Genomic DNA, 12,382 nt, shown 5'->3' with positions numbered 1-12,382 from the left:
GCTGGGAGAGGTGAGGGAAGTGGGGGGCGGGGGAAGAGCGTGCCAGGGCAGAGGTGGGCGTTGCCTTGGTAACCTAGAGCCTCAGCGGACGCCGAGGGCCTCCCAGAGCCAAGCTGACCGCAGCTGGCGGAGCTCGGGTAGGTCACCCATCTCTCCCGGTGGTGGAGAGGGGAAAAGCCGCCTAGGGGTATCTGTGTAGGGCAGGAGACATGGAGGAGGACTGCTGGGGGTAGTCCGAAGTCAAGAGAGGTCGGCACATGCCCTGTTGGGGTCCAGCGTCTTTGGACGTGCCCACTAACCTCTCTGCGCCTCAGTTTCTCTTTTGTACAATGAACGGGTTGCTTTGAAGGACCTCAGACGTGTCTTTCAGGTCTAATATTCATTCCTTCTTAGTGATCCTCCACCTTGGGAGGGAGATGGGCGATGGATGGGGTGCAGTAACGGGTTCTGATAGCCAGGGATGGGTTCTAGGGCTGTCACCTTCATTTCCTTATCTGCAAAAGGAGAGGGTTGCATTAGAGATCTCTAGCGCACTTTCTCCCTCTAAATCCTATCAATATATTTAGAACAAGGATTTCTAATCCTTTTTGACTCATGGACCCCTTTCTGGTAAAGACTATGGACCCCTTCTCAGAACATTGATTTTTAAAAATTCCTAATGGAAGGAAATGCTACATTTTAGTGGGCTAGTTAATGAAAATAAAGAGATAACTTTTCCCCATCCAAGTACATAGACCCTTCAAAATCTGACCACCCCAAGAATAGGAGGACTACAGGTTAAGAACCCATTTCTGAACATAGATTATGGAAAAAAAAGATTTTCAGCAGAGGGTGTTAAAGAAAGAAGAAAGAGGATGGTAGTGAGGTGCGTGGAGAGAATCAAAAGTAAGAATTAAAAAATGCAGCATTAAGGGGTGATCCATTAGTGTCAGGGAGAGAGCAAGGTTTCAAAATTAAATTTTACATGTATATGACAGTTTACAAAATGCTTTCTGCAGAAACGTGAAATAAAGGCAGATCCTCCACTTATGCCCTACTTACTGGCTGCTCTCATACCACACCAAGAAAATAGTAATTTTATACGTGGTACTTTATGGATATTAACACATTTTACAAATATTATTCCATTTGATACACAAAATAACCCTGTGCAGTGTACATGACAAGTATTTATTATCCCTATATTACAGATGAGAAAAGTCAGGCTTAGAGAGGCAGTGACCTGCATAAGATCAAGTCATCAGAAAGAGAAGTGGGAATTAGACTTCTGCTTTTTCCTGCCATGGTTAGATCATATCTACAGTCCTGTGTTCGGTTCCAGACACTATTTTAGGATGGACGCTGATAATATTGCCATATTCAGTTCCTCACTCTCACTCCATATATCCAATCAGTTGTCAGACTTTTCCATTTCTTTACACCTTCTCTACTATAGCCACAACCCTAATTCAGGCCCTTGTCAGTTCTCACCTGGATTATTTCAATAACCTTCTAATAGTTCTCCCTGCCTCAAGTATCTCTTTAATCTGTCCTCTACACAGCTGCCAAGTGATTTTCCTAAAACACAGATCTGACTTTTCTTCCCCTCTTCCTGTCCTATCCATCACTCGTTAAACTGCACTGATTCCCTTTTATCTTGATAAACTCCTCTTTTTGGCATTTAAAGCTCTTTACAATCTGACTCCTTCCTATCTGCTTATAATTTTTGTCACCTGGATAAGTCATTTAACCTCCCTGAAATTCCTCATCTGTAAAAAAATAATGACTGGACTAAATATCCTCTGAAGTCCTTTCAGATCTAAATTATGCTTTGATTCTCCTTCCAATCTTCTGAAACATCACTCCTCTTTGCACTCAACTTCTAGGCCTAGTTTTCCTTGCACACACTGCTTTTATCTCTGTACCTTTGAAAGAACTGTTCCCTTGTAATGTTAATTGTGTTAATGAGAGTTAAAGATCTTCCCCACCCATTAATGAGCCTTCCCATAAAGGGAAGTTTGATTTCGGGAGATTTGTTTTGTAGGAAGGCTCATATCTTTAGTTAATTTCCAATGAGGCACTGATTTTTAAGGGTTGTGATGCCTTCTGGCTTGGGAAAAGTGTATATATAAACTCTTATATATGTGTGTGTATATATATATATACACATACATATACATATATGTGTGTATGTGTGTGCATGTGTGTGTGTATATATATATATATATATATATATATATATATATATATATATATATATATATATATATATATATGTTTTGTTTCAGAGTTACTCACTGGAAGTATTTATTTGGCTAGATAAGACCCTGGGTAGCAGCTAAGGAGCCCACACACACACACACTTTTACCCAGATGTTGGTGCTTCTCTCTTTGATAGCTATGTATTGCTTATGGTCACAGAGTTGAATGCCCTGTCTGTTGGTCTTTATTTCTTTGTATTTTCTGTGAAGTTCCAGGTGCTGACTTTTTCCTCTGAACTAAGTGAATGATATATGTGCCTGATTAAAGTAGATTGTTGATGCCTCAAAATTGCTTTCCTTTTAGAAAAGCAGATCTAGGAACTTGTAAAGCAGGCCCTTCTGTGTATGTCGGGGTCCTCTACTCCTGGAATGCACTCTCTCCTCCCATCTGCGTCTTAGAATCCTTGACTTCCTTTAAGACTTATCTCCAGTCATCTTGATGTGTAGCTTACCACTGGATCCAGATGACTCCAGAGAAGAAAGTGAGGCTGGTGACTTTGTACAACCCTCCCTCACTAAATACAATCCATTTGCATGTCATGGCTTCAGATTCCTGATGTCATGGTCCTTTTCAAGAAGGAAAGATGAATGGCAATGATGATGACAAGTCTCAAAGACTATAGAAAGCTTTCCCTGTCCCTGCCCCTTCTCCAGCCCCTAATGGTTTCCCTAGTAAAGGTACCTAGTATTTATTTTATAGATTTCTTCTATATACCTTCTGGCTTTAAGCCCTTGAAAGGCTATCCCGAGTGAAAGAGGGATTACATTCATTCTGTTTATTTCTCCCAGAAGACAGATTAAGGTGTAATAGTTAGAGGTTACAAAGAGACAAATTCATGCTTAATATCAAAAAAAACTTCCTGATGACTGGAGTCATCCAAAAGTGGAGGAAAGTCATGTGAAATAACTCTGAAAAAAATAATTGAAGCAAGACAGAGAGCATCCTCTGTACAGCTAAGTGAGGAGTTTGTATTTTATCCTAGAGACAGAAGGCAGTCACTAAAGGTTCTGGAGCATGAGGGTGATATGGTCAGAACTGTACTTAAGATTATTTTGGCAACTCTAGAGCATGAAGTGGGGAGCTGAGAGACAGAAAGCAGGAAAAGCACCTTATAGCATCTGAAATCTATAAGGGATCTTAGACGGCATCTAGCCTAACTCATACCTAAAAAAGTATCCTTCTAAAACATAACCACCAAGGGTTTAGCTAGCATCCCAGTCATTTATCCTCTTAACAAGCTTTTATTAAGCACTGGAAGACACTAATGGTAGGCATGGGGGTTGATATACATGCTACCACATAAGTCTTTATATAAATAACCTATCCTCCAAAATTACCTTGTATTTATTTTTTATATGTTTATATTTGTACACTTTAACTCTGATAAAATGGAATCCTTTTGAGGGCAGGGATCTTTCCTTTTTTGTCTTTGTATCTCCAGCACCTAACACTGTGCCTGGCACAAAGTAAACACTTGATAAATGCTCCTTGGCTGATTGATAGTCTAGGTTGGTGGTTGTGTGACTGGAGAGAAGACAAATATGAGAAATGTTATACAGATAGAATTTATAGGATTGGGTAATTAATTGGATACAGAAGGAGAGGAAGGGAGATTCTGAGATTTACAGCCTCCTTAGCTGTGAGGATAGTGATGACATCAACAAAATAGGTAAAATTTGGAGGAGTCAAAGATTTGACAGGGAAAATGGTAAATTCTGTTTTGTCTGTGTTTTATTTGAGGTATTGACAAGATGTTGATATGGAGAATTAGAGCAGATAGTTGGAGATGTGGACTAATAGTTTACAGAAAAAAGAGATTAGGCCTGGATATATGGATTTGGGAATCATCTGCAAGGAGGTCATAATTCAGCCCTGGGAGTGGTTGATGAGATCATCAAAGTGGAAAGTGTAGAAACTGAAGAGAACCCAGGGTGGCACTTTGGTGTTAACTACTGTTGGGTGACTGAATGAATGATGATTTCAAAGGAAACTGAGCAGGACTAGGGAGAGAAGGTAGGAGGAGGAACCAGTAGAAAACAATGGCAAGGAAGACAAAGGGGAAAGGAGGTCAGAGTACACACGCACGCACGCACACACACATGTAAACATGTATATGTGTGTATATACACATGTGCCCATACTCATACATGTGTAACATACACACACACATATACATATGTGTGTTTGTATGTGTATGCCTGACGATGGAAAGTTAGTGATGTCAAATGCTGCACAAAGGCTAAGGAAGGAGAACTGAGAAAAGGCCATTGGATACAGTCATTAATATGCTGTTGGTTACCTTTGTGTAGAAACTTTGCTTATACAAGAGACAGACACTCCGATATTATGACACATTTCTTTATAACAGTAACAACATTAACAGTTACATAGGGCTTACTGTATGCCAGGTACTTTACACCTATCTCATTTGATCTTCACAACAACCCTGGATAGTAGGTACTATTATTTTCCCCATTTTGCCTATGGGGAAGCTGAGGCAAACAGAACTTGCCCAGGGTCACACAAAAGTAAATATCTGAGGCCACACCTAAACTTCCTGACTTCAGGCCCAGCACTGTGTTCACAGTAACGCCTAGCTGCCTCTAGGCACATTTCATGTTACTTAGAAAGGATTTACTACTACAGAATGGTCCTCTTCAAGAACGAAGGACAAACACAACAACAGACTTTCTCTAAGCCTTTTATGCAGTCACTGAAGAACTTGGAAACTATATGCATAAAATGTAGCTAGGTGGTGCAGTGGATAGGCCACTCACCCTAGAGTCAGAAGAGCCTCAGTTCAAATCCAGCTTCAGACACCTGAGCAAGTCAAAAACCCCACTCGTCACTTGAAAAAAAAGCCATCCATAAGGAAATTTAAACAAGTTATTAGTAGTTTTTCAGTTAGGTAGAACATTGTAGAAGTATTAGTCAATTCAAAAATGACTAAGGAACTTGTATATTTTGCCCTCTTAAAGATGGCAGTTATCTTAGAGTGGTGAACCTGTACAGGATGACTTCCTACAGTACTCAGAGATGTTATGGATAGAAAAGAAAAAACTTATTAAACTTTTAACAAGCAAGCAGAGTAAAGATTATTACCAGAGGTTACTAAAAATACTTCACGCATCCTCACTGAAGAAAAAAATGCTATTAACTTTTAACCAGCAAAGATATTGCAATCTACCTCACTTCATGCAAATATTTCTTATACTGCGGAGAGAGTTGGCACAAAGTATAGGTTGAACTGGCTGCTAAATATGTGATAAGGAATAAATGAATCCAGTTCAACACCCTTGGGCTTGGCTCAGTGCAATTAAATTAATAAGGGACGATTCTGAGTAGGAAAAAAAATCTTTGCTTCAAATATCTCTGACAAGGGCCTGATATCCAAGATATATATATGTATACGTATATATATATATGTACACATATATATATACATATATGTTTTTAGGAAGTTAACACAAATACATAGGACCAAGAACCCTTCCCTAATTGATGAGTGATCAAAAGATGTAATCAGTTCTCAAAAGAATGTCAAACTGTTTTTCTTTGAAGGCATGTGCTAGTTCACTAATAATAAGAGTATGCAAATTAAAGCAACTCTGAAGTTTCACGTCTTATGCAGCAATTAGCAAAGATGACAAAGGATGGAAATAGTGTTGGAGGGAGCGTAAGAAGTCAAGGCACACTCATATACTGTTGTTCCAGTCATTCTGTGAAAAATTGGAATGATGTTAAAAAAAAGATTAAAGCGTCCATCCCCTTTGCTCCAGTTATCCCTCTGATGGATATATTTAAGGATGTCAGAAAAGTAGCATAATTGAAAATATTATTATACTAGTGGCTCTTATATAAAGAACTAAAAAATAAAGTGCATAGAGAAAAGATGGAAAATTATGGGCAAGACAATAAGGTAATTAGGTGTATTTCAAACTGGTGGAATGGTCACATCCAATAAACAGTTACTAATGGTTCAAAATCAATTTGGAAAGAGGTCTCCACCGCTCCAGTGATGTATACTTGCTCTAGGGCTCTTGAACATTTTTGTCAGTCACTTGAATGACTTGATTAATGAATGAACAGAAAAGTAATGTTTACCCTGTGCCACGCCCTGGGCTGACTAAGCTCTAGGGATATAAATTATAAAATCAATAGCCAGGGAGGGATATTTTGGTCTGGAAATTATGTTTTGATGTAGAGTACAGATCATGAGAGGTTAAGAGGTTAATAACTGAGGAATCAGAGTGTTTGAATATACATCTGCCAGGCCTAGAGGCCTGAGGGCTACCCGAGTCTTACCTTACCTATCGCAGGTCTTCGGCTGGCCAAACCGGATAAACGTATGAGAGAAGAGACTTTCCGGAGTCGAACAAGGGTTAGGCTTTATTCAGGGTCCTGGTTACATGTGCAGGGGGAACTCTTCCTTAGGAGAGAGAGAGAAATCTCCCAAGGAGGCAAAGATCTTACAGTAAGAGAATGAAAGCAGAAGTGGAAGTGGGGAGAGAGGGGGGAGGGAAGAGCGAAGAGAGGAAAAGGGGCCTTCTGTCCTGTAAGGGCCCCTCAGCGCTAAGAACGCCTTCGGGCTTTCCTGACCCTACTTAAGCTCTCCTGCCGTATCGTTTGCACCTCAATACCGTGCCTGTTAGATAACAATAGGTGTGCCCAGATCCGGGCCAGTCTCGAGGGCAGGGATGCTCTCTCCCATCACGTTCTCACGGGAAGAGGCGGAAATACACGAGATCTCACTCCTCAATTCCCTGCTGTTTCCTGGGGGGCCTCATGAGAACTCTAAGGTTTTAGAAGTCCTCACCTTTACCCGTCCGAGACTGTCCACATGGAACTGAGCTTACACCCCCAACATACATTGACATGTATATTTGAAGTATTAAACTCCTTCAGGAGAGGTAATCACCTGGAACAGGTTGATGAGTACAGCAAGGATCTGGATAGTATACACACACACACACACACACACACACAGATACATACACATACATACATATAAACGTATACACATGTATGTACTTCTAATGGGCAAATCTGGACTCTCATGGATATGCAGAGAGAAAACACAGGAGTACTTTTAATAGAGAAATAATGTTTTAGTATAATTATGAACCTAGTTTTGACCTCACAGACTCCCTGAAGAGTACTTGGGAACCCCTGGGGGTCTGGACGCCACATTTTGAGAACCAGTGGTTTACAAGAATAAAGAACATAGCCAGTTATATATAATGATTGTTATTCATTTTTCCTGTTTCTTTCTGTTAGCTGTATTTCTTGGTAGTTGGAATATCAGTACAATTTGAAGTATGGGGAAAAAGAAGAAAAAGGATGGCCAAGATGGAGCAGAAGATAAGGCTCCTGTCAGCGAAGCACTACTAGAATATTAGTAAGTTTAAATTTTGAATTGAAATTATTTCTTTGCATGCTGTTGTGGGAAGGGAGGGAGGAGGGAGGGGAAGAAAAATTTAAAACTTATGGAAGTGATTGTTGAAAACTGAAAACAAATAAATTAATTATTAACAAAAAAGGAAATTGTTTCTTGTTTTAATTAGGTTTTTTTGTATCATGTTTTTCCCCTCTGGAGGTAATCAGGATTAAGTGACTTGTCCAAGTTTACACAGCTAGTAAGTGTCTGAGGCTGGATTTGAATTCAGGTCTTTCTGACTCCAGGAGCCAGTGCTCCATCCACCGTACCACCCAGATGCCCTAATCATTTTGGGACCCATAGAACACAAGAGTAATGATTTCCTGAATCTATTCTTTTTGTACAGGCCAAACTCCTATAAATTGAAGATGATGTCTTATTTGGCCCTGTAATTTCAATATTTCAAGAATCCCAGGTCTCCTGGTATGGTAATTGCCTCTACCAATGTGTATTGGAACTCTGTTATGAGAGAGAAAGGTGGGGAGGGGGGAGGGAGAGGGAGAGGGAGAGACAGAGAGAGACACAGAGAGAGACACAGAGAGGCAGACAGAGACAGAGACAGAGAGACATGGAGAGGGAGGGAGAAGGAAGAAGCAGGGGGAGAGAGAGAGAGAGAAAGGAAATGAGAATACTTTTGTCTTTTGGGGAAAATCTACATAGTTTGTGGGATGAAATACGACAGTTTGGATGGTAAAATAAGCATTTTGAGAGTGAATATTATCTCCATATAACTACTGTAATAATAATAATAGTAAATATAAAATATGTTTCCTGTCAGCATCAGTTAGATATGTTATGTTAGGGGGCAGCGAGATGGCGCAGTAGACAGAGTACTGGGCAAAGTCAGGAACGCATAAGCTCAAATCCAGCCTCAGATACTTATTAGCTGTTTGACCCTGGGCAAGTCACCTAACCTTTGTATGCTTCAGTTTTCTCATCTGTAAAATGGAGGTAATAATAGCACCTCCCCGCCAGGGTTTTTGTGAGGATTGAATGATGTAATAAATGTAAACTGTTTAGACAGTGCTTGGCACGTAGTGGCTCCATATAAATGTTAGCTGTTGTTACTGTTCTTACGCTGTCTGTACAGCATTTAAATTAGCAGGATGTTCCCTCCCAGAACCATTTCAGGGCTCAGATATTTTGAGAAATTGCCAGTAGATGGTGTTCTTTTCAGTAGCATTCTAGGTGTCATTAGATAAGTGGGACATAACTATTATTTCACAGATTCTAAGGAGATAAACTCTTCATTCATCAATGAAAGTATTAAACTATGATAAACAAGAAGATATGCTGCAGAACAGGATTTTGAACCTATGTATTTCTCAGTAGATACAGGGAAAATACTAGTTTCCCCAAGAGAATTAAATATAGCTCAATATATATTTCTAAAATGCCTTATATTCATTCATTCAACCGGTATTTATTAAGTTTTACCCACTACATGCCAGGTGCTGTGCTAATCTCTAGGGACAGAAAAACAAAGATGAAACAGTCTCTTCCCTTAAAAAGTTAATATTCTATTGGGGTTTGGGGAAGAGACAGCATACAGTTATTGTCCTTTGTTCTTGAAGAGGACCAAAACGACATCACTGTGTTGGGGTCAAGACACAGCGTATCTGACTGTGTCTGATTAGACCAGTACACGTTCAGAAGGCCCTACCCCGGGTCAGGCACAGATAGTCCATATAGAGACAGCATATACATAGAAAATTAAGTACAAGTTATTGTAAAGCAGTTATTTTGTGCAAGGCTCTGTAACAGGCATGGAAGATAAAAAGACAGATATAATTAACTGATGGCCCAAATATCCCCCCAAATCTGAATTTGACTGATTGGGTTTGATTCTGGGAGATGACAAGAAGAAAATTGTTTTCTCTCTTTGGCTTATTAACTTCACTTGGACCAGCACCAGGAAAATCTCCTTAGCTACTGAGGGCATTGCTCTTATCTAGAGTTTCCCAAATGTGGGTGAAAGGATTCCCCAGCTTCCTTACAAGAGCCCAAAGTACCAAGTGCTTAACAGGTACAGTACAGTCTTCATTATATTCCATAGAAAATGCATGAGACACAAAAGACTCAAAGGAATAAAAATACATAAAGTACTCGGATAGTCTTATCAGCTCCTCTCCCCCTTTCCCTTCGGAAGGAAGCTGAATTTGAGTTGCAGTTGGGCCAACATCTTGACTTCCTATGAAATATTTCTCTTCTCAAAGGGGCATACATAGTCCCTTCTAGACTCATAGTGCCACCCTGTGGTTTAGACTCCCTTAGGAAGGTAACACTGGGGCTATGGAACAAGCAATCTACTTCTAATCAGCCTGGCCCTAACTTGCTTTGCCTTCCAAGTAAGATGTTGCATATAACAATATGGCTTATCTTCTTTTTTCTCCAAGAGCACACCATATCAATAAATCTCTTTTTACAAGGTCTCATCCTAAACTCTGGAATTTGGAGTTGCCCACAAGCTACTGCCCAGAAAAAAAATCTATCTCAGATCTCTCCAAAGTTACCAAGCATCTATTAATTTACCTATCTGATGGTCTTTCCTCAGTTGTAGTCTTTCTTGACCTCTCTGCTGCATTTGACACCACAGAACACCCTTTTCTCCTAAGGCAGTTTCTCTTTTCTTGGTTTTTGGGATGTTACAGTCTCCTGGTTTTTTTCTCAGTTACCTTTGCTGGCAAGTCATCCATGTAAATTCACTTAACAAGGGAGTATTCCTAGGTGGCACAGTGAAGCACTTACTAGCTGTGTGACCTTGGGTAAGTTACTTAACCCTGATTATCTTGCCTTTCCCCTCAAAAACAAAAAACAAAAACCCTCCAAACCAAAACAACTATGGGTGCTCTTAAGGCTCAGTCCTAGGCCTTCTTTTCTTCTCTCTCTATACTTTTCTCTCTCAACAACCTCATCAGCTCCCATGGGTTTAATTATCTTTACAAAGAGAAGTCACAGATCCAGTCCGTCTCTTTCCTATTTACAGTCCTGCATAACCAACTGCTTATTAAACATTTCAAACTTGATGTCCCTGAGGCATTTCAGAATCAATATGTCTGAAACTCATTATTGCCCCCCTGTTCACCATTGCGTCTATCTTCCAGACTTCCCAGTTTCTATAAAGACACCATCATTCTTCCAGTCTCCAAGCCTCCTAACCTTGGTATTAGTCTCAACTCCTCATTCTTCCTCATCCAACATGTCCAATCAGTTGCCAAATCTTGCAGTTTCTTACCTATACAACATCTTTCATGTTCTGTATCCTTTCTACTCAGACAGCTATCATCTTAGTTCAGGACCTTATCATCTATTGTCTAGATTATTTCAGTGGCCTCCTAATTGATCTGCCTGGTTCCAGTCTCTTTCTGTTTCAATCTATCCTTCTCCACAGCAGCCAAAGTGATTTTCCTAAAGTGTAATTCTGACCATGGGACTCCCCTTCTCAATCAACTCCATTGGCTCCTTACTGCCTCTAGGACAAAATATAAATTACCCTTTCTGGCTTTTAAAGTCCTTCACCATATAGCACCAATCTATTTAACAACTTAATTATATATTACTCCCTTTGTATCCTCTGCATTCTCAGCAGTTGACCTCTCTGTTCCTCACACATAATACACTCATCATCTTTCCTTTGTGCTAGCTTCTCCCCAAGTCTGAAATGTTCTCCCTCCTCACCTCTCCTTCATAGATTTCTTCTTTTCCTTCAATAGTAGCTCAAGCACTCCCTGGTTTTAAGATAAATGAGGTTAACCCATGGCATTGATTATCTTGGTGGGCCTTGCATGAACAAAGCAGAGAGAGACAACGGTTGGAGGAGCACCTATGAGGAGAGAGAAATACAACTATCGTATATATTTAGCCAGAGAAATTCCCTGGCTTGGGCCAGAAAGAAAATTGTTGGCTCACTTTGTACCACTTCCCAGTGTGGAGAGAGGAAGTTAGACCCAAATATTTCAATTTTGAGCTAGTCTTCCCTATTGAGGTAGCTGGCTGGTGAGGTAGATAGTACACTTGGGCCTCAAGTCAGAAAGACCTGAGTTCAAAACCAACTTCAGACACTTGCTTAGCTTAATTTCTGTTTGCCTCAGTTTCTTCAACTACCAAACAGTGATAATAACAACACCTCCCTTCCAGGGCTTTTTGTCAAGGGCTTTGCCAGCCTTAAAGCGCTATGTAAGTGCTAGCTCTCGTTATTGTTAGCTCATTTCTAAAGCCTAAAATCACATTACTTTTTGGCTTCCATATGACACCATTAGCTCGTTTTGACCTCATCATTCAGGGAAACTCTCAGATATTTTTCAGAAAAGCTGTTTTCTATTATTTATATTGTCTTTTCAGATAAAATCTTTAAAACACATGCGTGGCATGTAGTAGGTGCTATTATAAATGCCTATTCCCTTTCCTTTCCCCCTATTCATCCCTCTCCCACTCCACTTTGAAAGGAAGACCACTGCTCCAAAGGAGTAGCTTGGGGATAATGATAACATCTAGCATTTATATAACACTTTAAAGTTACAGTATTCTTTATAAATATTATGTCATTTGATCCTCACAGCAACTCTGGGAGATAGATTCTATTATTATCCCTATTTTTTACAGAAGAGGAAACTAAGGCAGACAGAGGCTAAGTGGCTTACCTGGGGACACACACCCAATCAGTGGCTGGATTTAAATTCAGATCTTCCTGACTCCAGGTTCTAG

At 40.0% G+C, this 12,382-nt stretch overlaps 1 protein-coding gene across 1 annotated transcript in view; it reads left to right on the top strand.

The window, feature by feature from the left end:
• Positions 1 to 12,382, top strand: part of CCDC83 (coiled-coil domain containing 83) — a 73,649-nt gene continuing 61,267 nt past the window's right edge. Inside the window, exons 1-2 of the mRNA XM_072610666.1 lie at positions 1 to 137; positions 7,519 to 7,639. Coding sequence (XP_072466767.1) covers positions 7,560 to 7,639 — 80 coding nt within the window. The 5' untranslated portion in view covers positions 1 to 137; positions 7,519 to 7,559. The remainder of the gene's footprint in view (positions 138 to 7,518; positions 7,640 to 12,382) is intronic.

Source organism: Notamacropus eugenii, chromosome 5 (assembly GCF_028372415.1).
Source record: "Notamacropus eugenii isolate mMacEug1 chromosome 5, mMacEug1.pri_v2, whole genome shotgun sequence".
In the NCBI taxonomy this organism is placed as follows: domain Eukaryota; kingdom Metazoa; phylum Chordata; class Mammalia; order Diprotodontia; family Macropodidae; genus Notamacropus; species Notamacropus eugenii.
This window is presented reverse-complemented; position numbering and strand designations above follow the sequence as displayed.